The sequence below is a fragment of the Bos grunniens genome, chromosome 5 (assembly GCF_055505025.1).
Source record: "Bos grunniens cultivar Pamir isolate PY7600 chromosome 5, Bosgru_T2T1.0, whole genome shotgun sequence".
Classification (NCBI taxonomy): domain Eukaryota; kingdom Metazoa; phylum Chordata; class Mammalia; order Artiodactyla; family Bovidae; genus Bos; species Bos grunniens.
The window spans coordinates 103,855,483-103,879,117 of NC_141169.1; the positions used below are offsets into that span (position 1 = coordinate 103,855,483).

Sequence of the window (23,635 nt, forward strand, 5' to 3'; positions counted from 1 at the left end):
AAGGAGTGTGTGAATATAGACCAAGTTTACATCCTTAAGAGTGACCTGGAGCACTTGAGAGCATGCCCTTATTAGCCTCTAAGACAAGTGAGAAAGCAGGTCAGCTCACTCATCTTTCATTTCCTTTGAGAAAGATGGCATTTGAGGACCAATCCTCTAAAAGCGTTTGACATGGAGCTTGATAAATTAACAGCACAGCAAAAAGTTAATTTTTAAGAATATTTCATTTTGAGCAATTTTCATATGACACAATTCCAGGTCAGCACTACTCTATTGAAATACAGGCAATTAGAATATCCGAGGCTTCATCTCCTAGTTAATACAGCATCACAGAAAGTCACTGGGGATGTTCCCAGGGCACTGAGTTCAACATCATCGTACCCAGCATCCTCTTTCTTCCCCTGGAGCAGCCAGAAGCTCTCTTCTCCTTCCCCAGGATCAGCTGCCTCTCTGGAGAAGTTCAGACAAGAGCCTGAAATAGAAAAGAGAAGTTTGATTAGAACTGAGACACGAGGATGGGACAGAACTCTCTGGTGGAAGGGAGTCAAGCAAGTGCTTATGACAAAGCATCCCTGGGACCCAGGTGTGGGGAGGGAGGCTCAGGCTATTTCACATGAGTTCCAGTGAGGATGGATCCCAGCTGTCCTCTCAGATCCAGTGCATGTGGTCTCCTGGGCCTCAGTGCATGGGGAAATCCTGCATAACAGGAGACCCGTGCTCAGGAGCTCTGGGAGACCTGCTTCCAGGCAACACAATACCAAGGAGATGCCCAGCAACGGTAAGAATCATAAAAGGGAATTTAAATGTTCTCCTTTCACAGGTGATAGATGCAAATTCACAATAAGAGGGAGACTGGAGACAGGAAAAATCTGAATTCCTCACTCACAACCCAAGTCTGCTCTTAGTTGACTTGACTCCTGTTCCCAAATGTCCACAAATAGTATCACAGGTGCACCCACAGATATCTCCTCCCCAGAAACTACACAGGCCCACAGATGGAGAAATACTCTCTTCTAGAGAATGAGGGTCTTCTTGCAGCTACTGAAATATCAGTTTATTGTGATACACTCAGTCAAAGGCTTTGGCATAGTTAATAAAGCAGAAGTAGATGTTTCTCTGGAACTCTCTCGCTTTTTCAATGATCCAGCGAATTTTGGCAATTTGATCTCTGGTTCCTTTGTCTTTTCTAAATCCAGCTTGAACATTGAGAATTTCATGGTTCATGCCTTGTTGAAGCCTGGCTTAGAGAATTTTGAGCATTACTTTGCTAGAGTGTGAGAAGAGTGCAACTGTGCGGTAGTTTGAACATTCTTTGGCATCGCCTTTCTTTGGGATTGGAATGAAAACTGACCTTTTCCAGTCCTATGGCTTGGAAAGATATTATTAAAACTGCTAAGTTTTCCAAATTTGCTGGCATATTGAGTGCAGCACTTTCACAGCATCATCTTTTAGGATTTGAAAGAACTCAACTGGTATTCCATCACCTCCACTAGCTTTGTTCATAGTGATGCTTCCTAAGGTCCACTTGACTTCACATCCCAAAATATCTGGCTCTAGGTGAGTGATCACACCATCTGATTATCTTGGTCATGAAGATTTTTTTGTATAGTTTTGTGTGTTCTTGCCACCTCTTGTTAATATCTTCTGCTTCTGTTAGGTCCATAATATTTCTGTCCTTTATTGTACCCATCTTTGCATGAAATATTCCCTTGGTATCTGTAATTTTCTTGACCAGCTCTCTAGTCTTTCCCATTCCATTGTTTTCCTCTGTTTCTTTGCACTGATCAGTGAGGAAGGCTTTCTTATCTCTCCTTGCTAATCTTTGGAACTCTGTATTCAAATGGAGATATCTTTCCTTTTCTCCTTTGGTTTCACTTTTTGTCTTTTCTCAGCTATTTGTAAGGCCTCCTCAGACAACCATTTTGCCTTTTTGCATTTCTTTTTCTTGAGGATGGTCTTGATCCCTGCCTCCTGTACAATGTCACGAACCTCCGACCATAATTCATCAGGCACTCTGCCTGTCAGACGTAATCCCCTGAATCTATTTGTCACTTCCACTGTATAATCATAAGGAATTTGATTTAGGTCATACCTGAATGGTTAGTGGGTTTCTCTACCTTCTTCAATTTAAGTCTGAATTTGGCAATAAGGAGTTCATGATCTGAGCCACAGTCAGCTCCCAGTCTTGTTTTTGCTGATAGTATAGAGCATCTCCATCTTTGGCTGCAAAGAATATAATTAATCTGATTTCAGTACTGACCATCTGATGATGTCCACGTGTAGAGTTTTCTCTTGTGTTGTTGGAAGAGGGTGTTTGTTATGACCAGTGTGTTCTCTTGGCAAAACTCTATTAGCTTTTGCCTTGCCTCATTTTGTACTCCAGGGCCAAATTTGGCTGTTACTCCAGGTATCTCTTGACTTCCTACTTTTGCATTCCAGTCCCTTATAATCAAAAGGACCTCTTTTTTAGATGATAGTTCTAAAAGGTCATGTAGGTCTTCATAGAACGGCAACTTCAGCTTCTTCAGCATTACTGATTCAGCATAGACCTGGATTACTGTGATATTGAATGGTTTGCCTTCATGTATGTGACCGTGCAAAGATATTATTAAAACACTTGTTCTACCTTTGAATTTGGTTTAGTTCAGTTCAGTCACTCAGTCATGCCTGACTCTCTGTGACCCCATGAACTGCAGCACACCAGGCTTCCCTGTCTATCACCAACTCCCAGAGCTTGCTCAAACTCATATCCATCGAGTTGGTGATACCATCCAACCACCTCATCCTCTGTCATCTCCTTCTCCTCCTGCCTTCAATCTTTTCCAGCATCAGGGTCTTTTCTAAGGAGTCAGTTCTTCACATCAGGTGGCCAAGGTATTGGAGCTTCTACTTCAGCTCCATCCTACCAATGAATATTCAAGATTGATTTCCTTTAATATGACTGGGTTGATCTCCTTGCCATCCAAGGGTCACTAAAGAGTCTTCTCCAGCACTACAGTTCAAAAGCATCAATTCTTCAGCGCTTAGCTTTCTTTTAAATATGCTCAATTAATCAATAAGTTTCTCTTTCGGCCATGACATAATGCTTGTGGGATCTTAGTTCCTTGACCAGGGTTGAACCTAGGCCCTAGCAGTGAAAGTGCAGAATTCAAACCTCTGGACCACCAGGAAATTCCATAATCTATAAACCTTTATGCAAGTATATCACATAAAAAGTGATAAGTTTATGTCACATTATGGAGACATAAATGCCAAAAGCAGAGTGATTCCTCACTCCTTGCAAGGAGTCTGACAGCATTAAATATGGCATATGGTCAAGATGATGGTATCAAATGTATAAGATTACCTATATTTTGAATCTCTAGGGAGGCTGGGCATTGAGGAGCACAAATTCACCCTTATCAGATAGAAAGATTGCAGGAGATCAACTGACCCCACTCACCTGTCTGAGAGGACCTCACCCCATCCTCCTTCTCTGGGGGTACTTCCTCCTCATTCCCCTGAAAGGGAGAAGGAGTTCCAGGCACTGGTACTTCTTCAGCATCATCGTAATTTTCAGCTGGGACATCAGTCCTCTGATCTGGGGGTTCCAAGAGCAGACATGGGAGTGTATAAAACCACAAAGTGGGTTGGTCTGGGGAATACCTAAGATACCTTATGACCCAGAGTTTCTGAGTTTCTGAATAGAGGCACCAGTCACTCCTTGTTTCAAAAGACTTTTTTCTCTAAGATCCATGTTTCATTTTGATGTGTCCATAAGCCAAAACATGATTTTACATATCTTAATATTTTCTGGTGGAAACTACATATCTCAAAGCAACTCTTCCACCACTGAGCATTGCTAAAGTACTTTGAAAAATTGTGCTTTACAAATGTTAATTTTTAAAACATTGTGTGCCTGTGGTGATTCTGGACACAGAGAGACCAGTCCCGACGTGACACATCACAGAACAGCCAGAAAAGGAGAAGGACGAACCCCATGTGGACACAAGGGATGCCTCTGGTCCATCAAAGGAAAACCATTCCCCTTAAATCTCCTCTCTATAAGGGAAACTCTCCTCCCCAGAGCCCAGCCAAGGCAGGTCCACCTCTATTTCCTGGACTGGATCTGTAGTCACTGTTGTCCTCACCATCCCTGGTGTAATACGGCAGTTTAGTCAGTGAGAAATCTGACGGGAAGCCTCAAGTGGAGACAAACATCACACAACACACATCATGACCCTCCCCACACCCACGGGACCTGTGTTAAGGCTGAGAAGGGACAGGCCTGGATTCTGCAGTGTAGACAGAGGCTGGGAGGTCACGGGGCTCTGAGAGGCCATCCTGCCTCTTTGGAGGAGCCGTCTCTGTGAGCCTGGGGCACACATGGGGTCTGCAGATGCTGAGAAGATGTGCACAGCTAGTGGGTGGTGACAACCAGAGATCCCAGGAGGACAGACAGAGACACTCACCTGGGCTGCCCAGACCTTCCTTCTGGGTCAGAAGGTAATCGAGCTCCTCATACACAGCTTCAGCAAGAAGCTGTATCTCCATAGCTAGATAAGACTGAGAGACCCCCCAGCAGGTCAGAGAAGCTTCCCCAGATACCCCGATCCAGCCAGCCCACCTTCATCTCCCTGGTGCTCACATGGGGGCTGCCAGGACCTCAGCATCGTCTCCTACCCCATGCACCATGTTAGCACCTTCTCCCTCATCTGACCCTGATTACAGCTCAGGGCCAACTCTGTCTGGTCTCACAGGAGAGGCCATGACTTATGCGAGTTCACACCCCAGTCCTAAGAACCTCTGTCTATTCAGCCCTTAGAGCTCAGCACGGAGCACATGGAGTCTGCAACTCAGAACAGTACCTGGCCCAGGTTCCCCTCCTCACATCTGCTCCATCTCCTGCCTCCACACACTCTCCCTGGTCCCCAGTTCCCCCTGCAGCCCACCTCTGCGCTCTGCTCTCCATCTGAGCAGCTGAGTCACCAGGATGACGAGGACCAGGAAGAGAAGGGCCCCCAGGATAAGGCAGAGGATCCCAGGCAGGGAGAAGATGCCAGGGAGAGAATTTGAGGTTGTTCTGGTCCCTAAGGAGAACAGGAAAAAGGGCTGGAGATAGTCTTGGGCACAGAGAAATCTCCTGTGTCAGCATTTTCAGGAGCTCTGGACAATGGCATCTCAGCCTCATACAATGTCAGGGCTCCCCCGGGTCTTGTCCTGAGACAAGTCAACTCCACTCTGGCCAGTGTGGCCCCGAGGCAGAGATTGGGATTGTCAGGAAGCTGCCCTGCCGAGACAGTCTCTGAGGACCCAGCTCATCCCTTCTCTTGGGCTTCAGGAGACAGAGCATCAAACAGTCCAGGGACCTGCACCTCTCTGATGAGGAGCAACACTCAAGGGCAGGTGGGAGATCCTTAGATTCTACAACATGGAAACCAGACTTTCTTGGACCCCGGGCATGAGAACATTAGACCCTGGACATCAAGGCAGGGGATTTCCCCAGTGTAATGCCCTGGCTCCTCCCCAACAGCCATGGCTCCTCAGACTCTTTCCTCTTCTGAGTTGTCAGAGGGCCCACAGAATAGGTCCCCAGTATCTGAGTATTCTCTACTGCCCGTGGATGGATCACAGTACCTGCTGTAGTCGTGGGCAATGTTGTCCTTACACCTAAAGAGAAAAACAGTAGTGTGGGGAAGAAGAATTGGCCAGAATGCAGGGCAAACCATTTTTCCCTCCTGAGCCTGAAATCACCCCTCTCAGTCTCCACAGCATCAGTGTCCAGTCCTCCCAGCTCCCTCATCCTAGATCAGAGCCCCAGCACCCGGGATGTCTGAACACACACTCCCCACCACGCCCGGCCCAGCCCACTGCCCCTGCGCTGCCCCCAGCTCACCCAGGGTGGACCCCGAGCCCCTCACTCACCAGAGTACCTCATACCAGCATCCTCCTCGTGCTTGCAGTCGCTCTGCCCCCAGGGCTCCGCAGCACAGTCCCACAGGGAGGACTCCCCGCCCCCACACCGCACCTCATCCAGCCAGATGCTCCCATTTCCAGGGCCAAATGCTACAGATCTCAGGGTTTCCAGGGCCTGGCCACAGCCCAGCTGCTGACACACCACCTCAGCCTCTGCCAGGCTCCAGGAGTCATCGCACACGGTGCCCCAGGAGCCACTGTGCCACACCTCCACCCGCCCTGAGCACTTGCTGTGTCCTCCTCTGAGCCGGAGCTTCTCTGTCTGAGAAGGCAGCAGCCCCTCCTGTGACTCCCCTGGTGAGAGGAAGGACCCCCTGGGAGCCACACGCAATGGGGCGGGGCCGGCGTACCTGTGCAGGGGGCAGCAGTTGGACAGCTCTTGGGTCTTCTTCCTGCAAACAAAAGGGAAATAGTGGATCAGAAATAGCTGAGGGTGTTCCTGTCTCCACATAAGATTATCTAAGACCCACGGCTCAGTGCAAATGACATGTGAAAACAGGCTCATTATCTCCTGGACTGAAACATTCACTGCATCTGATCACCAGCTGAAATATCTTTAAATATTTACTTGTTTATCAGTCTTCACACCCCACAGCAAATATAAACACAGACATCTACGAATGTACACACTCCCCTCTGAATGAAAGTTCCATTAGAAGAAGGACCTTATATATCTTATATGTGCCATGTTTCTGCTATTAGGACAGTGCCTGCACATTGTATGCACTCATTCAACAAATATCTATGGAAAACCATTTTGAAATACCTAGAGAGGGGCTTGATAAATATTTATTATATGAATGAATAGACAAATAAAATTCAGTGAAATAAAATTTCTTTTTTAAAATTCATACTAATCAGTGAAATAGTAAACCAAATATAAATTAATGGTAACAGTCTATGATAATAGTTCATATTAAAAATAATCAGTCCAGAAGCACAGAGTCAATTTATATTCAAAATCTCATGTACATAATTTTAATGGAAAATTATTAGATAGATTATAAACTACTCTTACCTATTATTCAGTGTGACAAGTGGGCAAGTGAAGACTACTGTTGTAAAAGGAAACTCTCTTTTCTGAATTTATTTTTAATTGGAAGATAATTGCTCCACAATGTAGTGTTGGTTATGTGTGTGTGTGTGTGTGTTAGTCACTCAGTCATGTCCAACTCTTTATGACCCTATGGACTGCAGCCCACCAGGCTCCTCTGTCCATAGGATTTTCCAGACAAACATACTGGAGTGGATTGCTATTCACTTCTCCACTGGATCCTCCCTACCCAGGGAATAAGCCAGGTCTCCCACACTGCAGGCAGTTTCTTTGGGCTCATAGTGTTGGTTAGGAATCTCTTAAAAAGGAAGTATACAGGAAAAACTTAGTAGAATTCTGAGAAGATAAATGGACACATATATGTACACACTGAGTAAGCCAGAAATTCTTGTCAGAGTTAAAAAAAAAAGCCTACTGAGAACAATTTGTATTGAGAAGATGCAGAAACAATAAACAAAAGACTGAAAATATACATAAAAGAATTGAAGCTGAGAGAAATAAATATAAATTCAAAAACACAGAAGGGTAAATAGTACCTGTCATAAACTATCAATATTTATATATTCTTTCCAGATCATCCTATCAAAACTCCTACCCACTCTATGCAGAGAACCTCTGAGAAAATGATGGCAGGACCTCTATGAGCGGGTTGCTCATTTTCATGGTCAAAGACTTTACCACCTCTCAATTCACAGGGTTTAATTGTAGGGAAAATATCATCAATAAAAGGTCTCATAGTTTAATGCCTCTTTGGCCTTCAAATGAAAAAGACAAAGAGATGAGCAAAAAGAGGCAAGGAAGGGAGTGAGCCTCTGCTTTTGAAGAATCTGATCTCACATTCTCTTAGCTATGGGTTTCAGGCAACATCCAGCATACCCTTCAAGGTGCACCTGAATGAGGTGTGTGTGTTTGTGTGTGTGGAGGGGGAGGGAAGGAGAGAGAGAAACAGAGAGAGAAATGTTGAAGGAATAAGGCGCTATGGTTTGACTATTTGTTGCCCTCACCAACATTTATTTATTTCATTCAAAATTTATTGCTGAAATCTCAATTTCCAATGTAACAGTATTTAGTGGTGGAACCTTCTCAAACTCTTCCATAAACAGAAGAAAAGAACACTTCCAAATTCATTTTATGAAGCCAACATTAGTCTGATACCAAAGCCACATAAGGACACCATGAGAAAAGAAAATTATGGGCTAATACTCTGATAAGTACAGGTGCAAAAATTGTCAACAAAATATTAGAAAACTGAATTTGATGATACACTAAAAGAATCATATACCATGATGAAGTGATATTTGTTCCAAGGATACAGGATAGTTCAACATTCACAAATTAATCAATGTGATACACCAAATAAACAAAATGAAGGTAAAAATCATATCCTCAAAGGATTCAGAAAAAGTGTTTGACAAATTCAACATCCACTTACAGTAAACTCTTTTATAAAATAGGTATAGAAAAAGATTGCATCTCAACATAATTAAGGCCATATGAAAAGTACACAGCTAACATCATACTTGACTGTAAAAAAACAAAAGCTTTTCCTCTGAAATCAGACACAAGACAAAAATGTCTACTCTCACCACTTTTATTCAACTTAGTTTTGGTAGTCCTATCCAGATCCATCAGGAAATAAAAAGAAACTCAAGATATCCAAATCTGAAAGGAAGAGGCAAAACTGACACTATATGCAGATTGAAAAGTGAAAGTGTTAGACTCAGCCGTGTCTGACTCTTCACAACCCCAAGGACTGCAGCCTGACAGGCTCCTCTGTCCATTGGGATTCTCCAGGCAAGAATACTGGAGTGGGTTGCCATTCCTTCCTCCAGGGGATCTTCCCGACCCAGGGACTGAACCCGGGTCTCTTGCATTGCAGACAGATTTTTACCATCAGAGTCAAGAGAAAAGAAATCCCCTTACATGATATTACATGTAGAAAACACTAAAGACTTCAGCAAAAATATGAGAACTAATACACTCAATAAAGTTGTAGAAGAAAAATTTGTATACAAAAATCATATGCATTTTTTTACAGTAACAACAAACTGCTATAAGAGAAACTGAGAAAACAATTCTATTTACATTTGCATGAAAATAATAAAATATCTAGGAATAAATTTAACCAAGGAGGTGAAAGACATGTACACTGAAAACTATAAACACAGTGATGAAAGATACTGAAAATGACTCAAATAAATGGAAAGATATTCTGTGCTCATGGATTGGAAGATATAATATTATTAATATACCCATACTACCCAAAGCAATCTACAGATTCACTGCAATCCTTATCAAAATGTCAATGGAAATTTTCACAGATACTGAAGAAACAATCCTAAAATTTGCATGGAACCACAAAAGACGTCCAATACCAAAGCAATCTTGAGAAAGAATAACAAAGCTGGAGGTGTCGTGCTTCTTGATTTCAAACTATATTACAAAGCTATATTAATCAAAACAGTATGTCGATGGTATAAAAATGAACACAGAGATCAATGGAATAGAATAGAAAGTCCATAAATAAACCCACATTTCTATGGTCAATTAATTTTTGAAAAGAAGCCAAAAATATACACTGGGAAAAGGACAGTTTTTTCAGTAAATGGCATTGGGAACCATGGACAGCCACATGCAAAAAATGAAACTGGACCATTATCTTACATCATTCACAAAAATTAACTCAAAATAGATTAAAGACTTGATCACAAGTCCTGAAGCCATAAAATTTCTACAAGAAAAAACAGAAAATAAAATCCTTTACACCAGTCTTTGTGATGACTTTTTGGATCTGACACCAAAAGCAAAGGGAACAAGAGTAAAAACAAGCAGTTGTGATGACATAAGGCTAAAAAGCTTCTGCCCAATTAAGGAAACCATCAACAAAGTGAAAAATCAACCTGTGTAATTGGGGAAAATATTTGCATATTATATTTATGGTAAGGATTATTATCCAAAATACACAAGGAACTCTTCCAACTCAGTAGCAAAAAACAGTCTGATTTTTTAAAAATGGGCAGAGAACCTGAATAGACATTTTTTTAAAGAATACATACAACTTGCCAATAGGTACATGAAAACATGCTCAACACTATTAATCATCAGAAAATACAAATCAAAACCACAATGAGATACGACCTCATATCCTCTAGAAAGGCTTTTATCAAAAAGAAGAAATAACAGGAGTTGAGGAGAATGTGAAGAGACAGGAAAGCTTTTGCACAGTTAGAGGGAATGTAAGTTGATGCAGCCCCTATAGAAACAGTATTGAGGTGCATCAAAAATTAAAAATAGAACTGCCATATGATTTAGGAATTTCACTTTGGGGTATTTATCTGAAGAAAACAAAAACACTAACTTGAAAACCCAATGTTCATTGCAGCAACATATGTTCAGTTGCTAGGTTGTGTCTGACTCTTTGCAACCCCATGGACTGCAGCGTGCCAGGCTCCTCTGTCCTTCACTAACTCCCAAAGTTTGCTCAAATTCATGTCCACTGAACTGGTGATGCTATCTAACTATCTCATCCTCTGTGGCCCCCTTCTTCTTTTGCCTTCAATCTTTCCCAGCATCGGGGTCTTTTCCAATGAGTCAGCTCTTCTCATCACATGGCCAAAGTATTGGAGCTTCAGCTTCAGCATCAGTCCTTCCAATGACTATTCAGGGTTGATTTCCTTTAGGATGGATTGGTTTTATCCCCTTGCTGCCCAAAGGATTCTCAATTCAATTGTGGCATCCAAGCACCACAATTCAAAAGAATCAACTCTTTTTAGCTTCTTCTATAAGCCGGTTCTCACGTCTAGATTTGACTGCTGGAAAAAACATAGCTTTGACCATATGGACCTTTGCCAGCAAAGTGATGTCTCTGCTTTTTAATACTCTGTCTAGCTTTGTCACAGAGGAGCAAGCCTCTTTTAATCTCATGGCTACAGTCACCATCAGCAGTGATTTGGGAGTCCAAGGAAAGAAAATCTGTCACTGTTTCCACTTTCTCCCCTTTTATTTGCCATGAAGTGCTGACGATCTTAGTTTTTAGAAGGTTTTTAGAATGTTTTTAGCTGTAAGCCAGCGTTTTCACTCTCCTCTTTCACCCTCAATGAGAGGCTCTTTAGTTCCTCTTCGCTTTCTGCCATTAGAGTGGTATCATCTGTGTATCTGACGTTGCTGATATTTCTCACAGCAATCTTGATTCCAGCTTGTGATTCATCCAGCCTGGCATTTCCTATGATGTTCTCTGCATACAAGTTAAATAAACAGGCTGACAATATACAGCCTTGATGAACTCTTTTCTCAATTTGGAACCAGTCGGTTGTTTCATGTCCATTTCCAACTGCTGCTTTTTGATCTGCATACAGGTTTCTCAGGAGGCAGGTAAGGTGCTCTGGTATTCTCATCTCTTTAAGAATTTCCCACAGTTCATTGTGATCCACATGGTCAAAGGCTTTATGTAGTCAATGAAGCAGATGTTTTTCTGGAATTCTCTGGCTTACTTTATGATCCAACAAATGTTGGCAATTTGATCTCTGGTTTCTCTGCCTTTTCTAAACCCAGCTTGTACATCTCGGAAGTTCTCAGTTCACTTACTGCTGAAGTCTAGCTTGAAAGACTTTGAGTATAACCTTGCTAGCATGTGAAATGAGCACAATTGTGAGGTAGTTTGACCATTCATTGGCATTGCCCTTCTTTGAGATTGAAATGAAAACTGACCTTCTCCAGTCCTGTGGCCACTGATGAAACTTCCAAATTTGCTGACATATTGACTGCAGCACTTTAACAGTATTACCTTTTAGTATTTTATAGCAATATATATGAGTCAAACAATGTAAGTCTTCACTGATGAATGGATAAAGAAAATGTAGTATAAACTTATACTAAGTCGCTTGAGTCGTGTCCAACTCTGTGTAACCCCATAGATGGCAGCCCACCAGGCTCCTCCATCCCTGGGATTCTCCAGGCAAGAATACTGGAGTGGATTGCCATTTCCTTCTCCAATGCATGAAAGTGAAGAGTGAAAGGGAAGTCGCTCAGTCATGTCCGACTCTTTGCGACCCCATGGACTGCAGCCCACCAGGGTCCTCCATCCATGGGACTTTCCAGGCAAGAGTACTGGAGTGGGGTGCCATCACCTTCTCCAAATATAGACTTATATCCACCCATAAAAAAGAAAAACATCTTGCCAGTTTCAACAACATGGATGGACCTCGAGGGCATTATGCTAAGTGAAACAAATCAGAGAAAGAAAAATACCATATAATCTCATTTATATGTTCATATTAAAACAAAAAGCAAGTTCAGAGATGTTGAGTAGTTGGTGGCTGCCAGAGGTGGGGGATTTGGTGTGAGCAAAGGTAATCAAAAGGTATAAATTTGAATTATAAAATTAATAGGTGAAGAGATATAACATACAGCATGGTGACTATAGTGAATACTGTATTGTCTATTTGAAAGATGGCAAGAAAATACATCTTAAACATTCTCATCATGAAGGAAAATTTTTAACTATATATATGGATCTATATATATGGACCCATATATATATATATAACTAGACTTACTGTAGTGATCATTTATCAATACACACAAACATATAAGCATTATGTTGAACACAGCAAAAAATATAATGTTGTATCAATTAAAAAATTTTAATAAAGCAAGTTTGGAACATGTAGATTAAATAAGCTCCATCCAAGCTTCATTTTATAAACTCAACTTAAACCCATTACTTAGATTTTAAAATATCAAATCTCACTAACAACATCCTAAAGAGTTGGGAAAGACACAGAAACACACATAGGTCACCTGCACACGAGATGTAGGCTTCCTCCTTTGGAGAGCATGAACTGTATTTCCATGGGCCAGAAGGACACTGCCAGAGAGAGGTATCAGTTTTCCGACACTGAATTAAATCTACCCACCGTGGTCTAGAACCTTCCCTGAGACCAACAGAGGTGTTGAGACTTCCACTGTCCCCACAGCCAAGCTGACTGCAGATCAGGGACACAGTGATGTCTTCCATGGGGCTGCGGCAGACACTGCCCCAGGTCCCGTTGTAGAAAACTTCCAGCCACCCAGCACACTGCTGGTCCTCGCTGACCATCCTGAGGGCCAGGAACTCTAAGGTTGAAAGAGAGGAGACAGGACACAGTGAGCACCCCACTCAGTGCTCTGGGTTTTCCTCTCTCCCCAAAAATGTGAACACTCATCTCTGACCCAGCTGAGGAAGCAAATCCATTAGATGACCAGAGTGAAACTTGTCTCCTTTTCACCTGACTTTGTCCATTTGTGTCTGTCTTTCTAAATATTTCTAACACCATGATGTAGCAGATATGAACTGAGAGAAAGACCAACCTGGACACCTGCAGGGAGAGGGAGCTGACTCCTGCTTCCTGACAAAACATCTAAAAGAGTATATGAAAGGGGTGTGATGTGGACAGTGTGGAGGCAGATAGAATAATGGATCTGTGACTGTTTCCTTATCTGGCAAAGGGAACTTTACAGATGTGATTAAGCTAAGGACCTTGAGATTACCCTGAAATATGATGGATTAACCACCTGCTGCTGCTAAGTCACTTCAGTCGTGTCTGACTCTGTGCAACCACATAGACGGCAGCCCACCAGGCTCCTCCATCCCTGGGATTCTCCAGGCAAGAATACTGGAATAGGTTGCCATTTCCTTCTCCAGTGCATGAAAGTGAAGTCACTCAGTCGTGTCTGACTCCTAGGGACCCCATGCACTGCAGCCTACCAGGCTCCTCCATCCATGGGATTTTCCAGGCAAGAGTACTGGAGTGGGTTGCCATTGCCTTCTCTCACCTGAGCACAGTCTAATCACAATCTTAGACTCACTATTCTTTAGAGTGGAATACTTTTCCTCGTTCTGGTTAGAGGGAGATGTGAATATGTATAACAGTTAGAGAGGTGGAGCGTTGCTGGTCTGATGATGAACAGAAGGGGGTAATGACCGAAGGCAGGCAGGCAGTTTTTAGAAGCTTGAAAAGACAAGAAACAGATTCTTCCCCAGAGGCTCAGAGGTGATGTGACCCTACTGAAACCTTGATCCCCATCCTGTGAGATTCCTGCTGGACATCTAAGCTACAGAAGTGTAAGGAAGTACATGTGTTCTTTTAAACCATTAACTATGTGATAATTTGTTACAAAACAAAAAAACTAGACCTTGGCTTTAAGACTTCTCTACCATATGTACCAGAAGAGTGAGCCCTGATTTCAAGGAAAACAGAAAAGGCTCTGCCAGCAAACACTACTGAGGAGAAAGGACCAGAATCTCAGCTGCTGCAGGAGGCAGTGAAAGCACCTCCTCTTCACGTCTGCTGGAAAGACAGGCTCCATGGGAGGAAGCCTCCTTCTCTGGTCCTTTCAGCATCTCTCCCTCAGGGTTCAGACCCCCGTCCTCCTGGGCCCTCCCCTCCCCTAGCCTGTGGACAGTGTGGAGTGCTGACCTGAGCAGGTGACCCCAGCATCCTCCTTGTGTCTGCAGTCGTGCCGCCCCCACCCCCGGGAAGGGCACCTCCACACATGGGACTCCTTTCCTGTGCAGTTCAGGTCGTCCAGCCAGATTGGGCCTGATCCTGCCCTGAAGTGAGCAGACCCCGTGGCATTGAGGGCTTCTCCACAGCCCAGCTGCCTGCACACCACGTGGGCATCGTCCAGGTCCCAGTAGTCATCACAGATGGTGCCCCAGGAGCCCTGGTCAAGGATCTCCACTCTCCCGGCACAGGGACCGCCCCCATCCACCAGGCGGAGCTGTCTGCTGTCTGACGAGAGAGAAATGGAACAATGAGGCATTGACCTGGGGAATGAATAGGGTCTTCTGTCCTGTGGAACTCTCACCTGAGCAGTAGGGGGCGCTCTCCTCTGAGGCTGCAGACCCTGCTTGTTCAGACACAGAGTTATTGCACTGGGGCAGCATCTGGGTGTGGTTTCCTGAAAAAAGAGCGATGATTAGAGGGTTGGGAGAGTTGAAGAGCAGGAAACTCAGTTAAGCAAAATAATTTTTAGGAGGGGAGGGGAGTTTGGGGGGAAATGGATACATGTATATGTATGGCTGAGTCCCTGCCTGTTCACCTGAAACGGTAACAACATTGTTAATCGGCTAAACCCAATACAAAGTAAAAAATTCAAAATAAAATAATAATAATAATAATAATAATGACCTAGTGATGGAGCTGAGATGAAAGCTGTAACATACCAGTAAAGTTACCATAATCTTAGTGTTCCCTTTCTCTATGAACAGCCCTGGTCCTGACAATGCCATGATTCCTGTTTTAAGCCAAGCTTTGCCCTAAGAATGAGTTAAATAAGTTGCTCTATCCTTAATCTACCCCTAAATAGAGTAAGCAAAACAAAATCCTTTCTGAAGGATTTGTACAATTTTTTATCTACAATGTTTGTGATTTTTAAAAACACTTATATAAAAGAGATCTCATGGAAAACAAGAGGAAAAAAAAAACATTAAAAAAATTTCCCAGGGTATTTGGCTCTTAGAGTTACCTGACGGAGAGTTTATTTTATTTATTTTTATTGATTTTTATTTGAGCATAATTGCTTTACAATATTGTGGTAGCTTCTGCTCTACAGCAAATTCAATACGTTATATATACATGTAAGGGTTTCCTAGGTGACTCAGTGGTAAAAAAAAACCTGCCTGCCCAATAGGAGACTGGGGTTCCATCCCTGGTTGGGAAGATCCTCTGGGGAAAGAAATGGCAGCCCACTTCAGTATTCTTGCCTGGGAAATCCTATGGACAAAGGAGTGTCTCAGGCTACAGTCCATGGTCACAAAAGAGTCAGATGCAACTCAGCGACCAAACAACAATGACATATATATATATCCCCTCTTTCTTGGATTTACTTCCTATTTACATCACCACAGAGCACTGAGTAGAATTCCCTGTGCTATACAATACGTTATTATTTATCTATTTTATGTGTTCAGTTCAGTAGCTCAGTAGTGTCTGACTCTTTGTGACCGCATGCATCACAGCACACCAGGCCTCCCTGTCTATCACCAACTCCCAGAGTCCACCCAAACCCACGTCCATCGAGTCGATGATGCCATCCAACCATCTCATCCTCTGTCATCCCCTTCTCCTTCTGCCCTCAATCTTTCCCAGCATCAGTGTCTTTACCAATGAGTCAGCTCTTCGCATCAGGAGGCCAAAGTATTGGAGCTTCAGCTTCAACATCAGTCCTTCCAGTGAACACCCAAGACTGATTTCCTTTAGGATGGACTGGTTGGATCTCTTTGCAGTCCAAGGGACTCTCTAGCATCTTCTCCAACACCACAGTTCAAAAGCATCAATTCTTTGGTGCTCAGCTTTCTTTATAGTCCAATTCTCACATCTATACATGATCACTGGAAAAACCATAGCCTTGACTAGATAGATCTTTGTTGGCAAAATTTATGTGTGTGTGCATGCTAAGTCACTTCAGTCTGACTCTGTGACACTATGGATTGTAGCCCATCAGGCTCCATATCTACGGGATTCTCCAGGCAATATCTATTTTATACTTAGTATCAATAGTGTAGGGCTTCTGAGTCTGGTGGCTGAGGCAGTAAAGAATCCGCCTGCAATGCAAGAGATCCTTGGGTTGGGAAGATCCCCTGGAAGAGGGTATGGCAACCCACTCCACAGTTCTTTCCTGGAGAATCCCCATGGACAGAGGAGCCTGGCGGGCTACAGTCACGGGGTTGCAAAGAGTCGGATATGACTAAGTGCACAGCACAGCACATCAATAGTGTCTATATGTCATATACGTCAATCTCAATGTCCCAATTCATCCCACTCTTCATTTCCCCTCTTAGTATCCATATGATGTTCTCTAGGTTAGTGTCTCTATTTCTGCTTTGCAGTAAGTTCATCTCTACCATTTTTCTAGATTTCACATGTAAGTGATGTTATACAGTATTTGTTTTTCTCTTTCTGATTTACTTCATTCTACTTAACAATCTTATTTCAAATCCTAAAAGATGATGCTGTGAAAGTGCTGCACTCAATATGCAAGCAAATTTGGAAAACTCAGCAGTGGCCACAGGACTGGAAAAGGTCACTTTTCATTCCAATCCCAAAGAAAGACAATGCCAAAGAATGCTCAACTACCACACAATTTCACTCATCTCACTAGCAAAGTAATGCTCAAAATTCTCCAAGCCATGCTTCAACACGCAAACCATGAACTTCCAGATGTTCAAGCTGGTTTTAGAAAAGGCAGAGGAACCAGAGATCAAATTGCCAACATCCGCTGGATCATTGAAAACGCAAGAGAGTTCCAGAAAAACATCTACTTCTGCTTTATTGGCTGTGCCAAAGCCTTTGACTGTGTGCATTACAATAAACTGTGGAAAATTCTAAAAGAGATGGGAATACCAGACCACCTGACCTGCCTCTTGAGAAATCTGTATGCAGGTCAGGAAGCAACAGTTAGAACTGGACATGGAACAACAGACTGGCTCCAAACAGGAAAAGGAGTATGTCAAGGCTGTATATTGTCACCCTGCTTATTTAACTTAGATGCAGAGTACATTATGAGAAACGCTGGGCTGGATGAAGCACAAGCTGGAATCAAGATTGTTGGGAGAAATATCAGTAACCTCAGATATGGAGATGACACCACCCTTATGGCAGAAAGTGAAGAGGAACTAAAGAGCCTCTTTGTGAAAGTGAAAGAGGAGAGTTAAAAAAGTTGGCTTAAAGCTCAACATTCACACACACACACAAAAGATCATGGCATCCAGTTCCATCACTTCATGGGAAATAGATGGGGAAACAGTGGAAACAGTGGCTGACTTTATTTTTTTGAGCTCCAAAATCGCTGTAGATAGTGACTGCAGTCATGAAATTAAAAGATGCTTACTCCTTGGAAGAAAAGTTATGACCAACCTAGACAGCATATTAAAAAGCAGAGACATTACTTTCACAACAAAGGTCTATCTAGTCAAGGCTATAGTTTTTCCAATAGTCATGTATGGATATGAGAGTTGGACTATAAAGAAAGCTGAGCACCAAAGAATCGATGCTTTTGAACTGTGGTGTTGGAGAAGACTCTTGAGAGTCCCTTGCACTGCAAGGATATCCAACCAGTCCATCCTAAAGGAAATTAGTCCTGAATGTTCATTGGAAGGACTGATGCTGAAGGTGAATCTCCATACTTTGGCCACCTGATGATGTGAAGCACTGACTTATTTGAAAAGACCCTTATGCTGGGAAAGATTGAAGGTGAGAGGAGAAGGGGATGACAGAGGATGAGATGGTTGGATGGCGTCACCAACTCAGTGAACATGAGTTTGAGTAATCTCTGGGAGTTGGTGATGGACAGGGAGCCCTCTTGTGCTACAGTCAATGGGGTCACAAAGAGTTGGACATGATGAGTGACTGAACTGAACTAAACCAAACATAACAATCTCTAGGTCTATCCATGTCTCTGAAAATTTCACAACTTTATTCTTTTATGGCTGAGTAATATTCCATTTTATATATGTACAACATCTTCTCTATCCATTCCTCCTGTGAGGGACATTTAGGTTCCTTCTGTGTCCTGGCTGTTGTAAATAGTGCTGCAGTGAACATTAGGATGAATGTGTCTTTTTGAATGATGATTCTCTCCAGGTATGTGCCCAGGAGTGGGATTGCTGAGTCATATGATAATTCTATTTTTAGTTTTTTGAGGAAGCTCCAGACTGTTCTCCATAGTAGTTGTGCCAATTTACATACCCATATGTAGGAGGATTCCCTTTTCTGCACATTCTCTCCAACATTTATTGTTTGTAGATTTTTTTAATGATAGACATTCTGACTGGTGTGAAGTAATACCTGACTGCAGTTTTGCATCTCTCTAGTAATTAGTGATATTGAACATCTTTTCATGTACTTGTTAGCCATCTGTATGTCTGGAGAAATGTCTGTTTAGGTCTTTTTCCCATTTTTCAATTGGGTTGTTTGGTTTGTTGATATTGAGTTGTTTGTGCATTTTGAAGATCGGTCGCTTGTTAGTTGTTTCATTTCAGTTGCAAATATTTTCTCCCATTCTGACAGTTGTCTTTTTGTTCTGTTTATGGTTTCCTTTGCTATACAAAACCTTTTAAGTTTAATCGGGTCCTATTTGTTTATTTTTGTTTTTATTTTCTTCACTCTAGAAGGTTGGTCAAAAAAGATCTTGTTGCAATTTATGTCAAAGAATCTTCTGCCTATGTTTTCCTCTAAGAGTTTTATAGTCTGACAGAGAATTTAAATAGCCATGATTAAAGTCCTCAAAGAATTAATTAATAAGATGTGTGTCTTGGCAGAGAAATGATAACAAAAACAAATGAAAATTCTACAGCTGAAAAAGTTAACAGCTGAAATTAAGAACTAGAGAATGAGTCTATCAGCACATTAGATCAATATAAAGTAGAAATAGTAAAATGGAAGATGAGAGGATAAATATTCCTCTATATAGAAAAGCTGGTTACATGGTAAGTGCCTGGTTAACAATACTGTATAACAAAGTTTCCCTCCAAACTTAGTAGTTGAAGGAATTTTTTTTTTTTAATTTTGATCATAATTTCCTGGTCAGTAATTTAGGAAAGACTCAACTTGGCAGTTCTATCTTTGGGGTCTCTCATGTGGTTGCACTTAGATGTTATCTGGGGCTGATATCTCTAAAGGTTTGATTGAACTGTGGTTATGTAAGGAAATTCCCTGAAGTTTTTTGTTGTTGTTGTTGGGGAGGGGGAGGGATAAAGGAGCATCCTGTCTGCAACTTAATCCAGAAAGATTTTACATACTCAGGTGGAAAATGGGGCAGGAGAGGGACAAAGGAGGAGAGATAGGGAAAGCTAAAACAAGACAGAGAAAGAGAGAGAAAACTAGAGTGAGAGAGAGAGGGAGAGAAAAGAAAGAAAAAAAGAAGGATTAAAGCAAAATACTAACCTAACGTTTGGGGAATCCAGATAAAGTTCAGAGAGAATTCACTCCTAGAACCTTCACTAAAGGAAATACTAGTAACATCAAACCTATAAAATGCCTAGGAGAAAACCTAGGTAAAGATGTGCAAAACATCTGAGAGTAATTCAAGACCAAACTGAATGAAGGGATATATTTTGCCAATGATTTGGGAAACTCAATGTTGTCAAAATAAATCATTCTCAAATTTATATACAGATTAAAGCTAACCTCAATAAAATTCCCTGATGCTTTTGTGTGTGTGAAACATGACAAGATGATTCAAAATTTATGTTGTTGTTCAGTCACTCAGTCATGTCTGACTCTTTGCAACCCCATGGACTGCAGCACGCCAGGCTTCCCTATCCATCACCAACTCCCAGCATTTACCCAAACTCATGTCCATTGAGTCAGTGATGCCATCCAACTATCTCATCTGTTGTCCCCTTCTTCTCCTGCCTTCAATCTTTCCAAGCATCAGGGTCTTTTCAAATGACTCAGCTCTTCACATAAGGTGGCAGAGTATCGGAGCTTCAGCTCAAAAATGTATACAAAATACAAAAACCAAGAATGACCAAGGCAGTTAGGAAGAACAGCAACAACATAACTTCTTTAAATTAAAGTTACCCAGACTTACTCTGTGTTTTTAGTCACTCAGTCATTTCCGATTCTTTGTGACCCAGTGGACTATAGCCCAACAAGCTCCTCTCTCCATGGGGACTCTCCAGGCAAGAATACTGGAGTGGGTTGCCATGCACTTCTCCAGGGGATCTTCCCAACCCAGGGATCAAACCCAGGTCTCCCACAGAATCTGCAGACAGATTCTTTACAATCTGAGCGACCAGGGAAGGTTCAAGATTTACTATAAAATTACAATAATTAAGAAAATGTGGTACAGCTGAAGGATAGACAAATGACACAGTGGAATAGAATAGAAAGTCTAAAAGAAGTGTTCAGACACATGTGCCCTTTTGTTTATCACAAAGGTGGCACTGCACTAGGGAATAGTCTTTCCAGGAGAAGATTTTCAGTCAACTGGATGCCCATATGAAAACATGACACTTGACCCTTATCCTACACAGTTATCAATCCTAGAAGCACTGTATGACTACATGCAAAAGAAAAGTAATTACACTTCTGTGAGATACTCTCAGAAAGCATTTCTGTGATTTTGGAGTAGACAAAGTTCTTTCTAGAAGGATATAAGGAGCTCTATGGACTGGAACAAGGGACTGGTTCAAAACTGAGACAGGAGTACGTCAAGCCTGTATATTGTCACCCTGATTATTTAACTTTTATGCAGAGCATGTCATGCGAAATGCCGGGATGGATGAAGCACAAGCTGGAGTCAAGATTGCTGGGAAACATATCAATAACCTCAGATATGCAGATGACACCACCCTTATGGCAGAAAGTGAAGAGGAACTAAAGAGCTTCTTGATGAAGGTGAAAGAGGTGAGTGAAAATGTTGGCTTAAAACTCAACGTTCAGAAAAGGAAGATCATGGCATCTGGTCCCGTCACTTCATGGCAAATAGATGGGGAAACAATGAAAACAGTGACAGACTTTATTTTCTTGGACTCTAAAATCACTGCAAATGGTGACTGCAGCCATGAAATTAAAAGATGCTTGCTCCTTGAAGAACAGCTATGACAAACCTAGATAGCATATTAAACAGCAGAGATGTTACTTTGCTGACAAAGGTCCAACAAAGCTATAGTTTTTCCAGTAGTCATGTATGGATGTGAGAGCTGGACCATAAAGAAAGCTGAGCACTGAAGAATTGATGCTTTTGAACTGTGGTGTTGGAGAAGACTTTTGAGAGTCCCTTGGACTTCAAGGATATTAAACCAGTCAATCCTAAAGGAAATCAGTGCTGAATATTCATTGGAAGGACTGATGCTGAGTTTGAAGCTCTAATACTTTGGCCACATGATGGGAAGAACTGACTCATTGCAAAAGACCCTGATGCTGAAAAATACTGAAGGCAGGAGAAGGAGATGACAGAGGATGACATGATTGGGTGGTATCACCAACTCAATTGATATGAGCTTGAGCAAGCTGTGGGAGATGATGAAGGACAGGGAAGTTTGAAGTGCTGCAGTCCATGGGATTGCAAAGAGTCAGATATGACTGAGTGACTGAACTGAACTGACTGACTGAAGGAGCACTAATGTACAGTAAAAAAGGTGAATGAATTAACTTAAGATTAGTAACTTGGCTCATTGAAGTACCCCATACCATTAAGAAAATAAAAATATAAGACAGAATTAAACACACAAAAAACATAATAAATATTTATTCCAAAAGTCATCATCATGGTAACTTGCACCACTGTATTTGTAATAGTCAAAACCTGGCAACAAACTCAAATTTCTGCCACTAGTTGAATGGATCAATGCATGGTCATGTGATCATTCAAAGGAATACTCTATAGTAATAAAATTGAATACAATGTTGCCATAAACAATATCATGAGTGAGAAATTAGACATGAAAGAAAACATTCTGTGTGGTTATACATAAAGTTTAAAAACTGACAAAATATTCTATGGCAGTACAAGTCTTAGGTAAGCAGTCTTCCCTGGAGAGGAGGAGGACACAGCTATTGGGAGGCAATAGTGATTCTGTGGTGCTGTGAATGTTCTCTTTGTAGATTTGGGTTGGGGAACATAACCTAGCTATACACTTATTGTTTGTACTTTGTTCTCTATTATTACCCTTAAATAATAATGTTTCATAAAAATATTATTCATCTAAGCATTTCTTTCCCGACATAGCACTTCTTAGCATTTCTTAGCACTTCTTTCCCCTGAAAAAATGAGTGAACAATGAGAAGGTTATGGAGCAGGACCTTATGGAGCCTTCTCAGGACAGACCACCCTCATGTCCTGCACCTGCTTCTGTCTGTATAAAAGCCTTAGCCAAAGAATAAATTTAATCACATAAATGAAAATTTTTCAGAAACAAAGCAAACCAGTCAAATAGGATAAAATAATAATAGTTTAGCCCTAAACAAAGTCAAGGATTTTTAGTTCCTCCTCATGGGCTATAGCTAACATTCTGAGCCATATCCTTTGAGCTGTTTTGCAGATGCTGAAATCCCTACCAGGTGGTAGAAGTAAATTACATGATGACCAGACTAGTGGGGTGCCATTTCCTTCTCCAGGGGATCTTCCCAACCCAGGGATCAAACCCGAGTCTCTTGCATTGTAAGCAGATTCTTTACCATCTGAGTCAACAGGGAAGCCCTTCTTCATCTTACACAATTCCAAGAATTGGCCTCAAGGAAATGGGAACAAACCAACACTAGAACTGATGATTAACTGCAATTCAAACAATAAAGGTGGCACTGATCAGATCTATTTCAAGATGACTGTCGGAGCTAGCTGTGCTATTCTGCAGGTAACCTGTCCCCTACCTCCACCTGTGCACTCCTGAAATTCCCATTTAAAAACTCTTGTCCCTGATCATCAAGGAGGAGCTGGTTCTTTGGTACATTAGTCCTCTGTCTCCCCAGAACTGCTGGTTTTCTCAATAAAGCTGTCTTTAATTTTACCCCATGCTAAACTCTCAGGATTGGATTCTTGAGTAATTAGCAGTTGAAACCTGAGTTCAATAATTTCAATATAGTATATCTTCCTTTCTAAGCCTGTTTTCCCTTACTCTCTGCTCTGGGGACATTTCAC

General features: G+C 42.0%; 1 protein-coding gene across 1 annotated transcript in view; it reads right to left on the reverse strand.

Moving 5' to 3' along the window:
• Positions 1-300: 300 nt before the first annotated feature.
• Positions 301-23,635, reverse strand: part of LOC147372839 (antigen WC1.1-like) — a 41,916-nt gene continuing 18,581 nt past the window's right edge. Inside the window, exons 6-12 of the mRNA XM_086404355.1 lie at positions 14,858-14,950; positions 12,809-13,123; positions 6,306-6,347; positions 5,905-6,213; positions 5,617-5,649; positions 3,443-5,069; positions 301-472 (exon numbers count right to left, since the gene is read on the reverse strand). Coding sequence (XP_086260481.1) covers positions 4,867-5,069; positions 5,617-5,649; positions 5,905-6,213; positions 6,306-6,347; positions 12,809-13,123; positions 14,858-14,950 — 995 coding nt within the window. The 3' untranslated portion in view covers positions 301-472; positions 3,443-4,866. The remainder of the gene's footprint in view (positions 473-3,442; positions 5,070-5,616; positions 5,650-5,904; positions 6,214-6,305; positions 6,348-12,808; positions 13,124-14,857; positions 14,951-23,635) is intronic.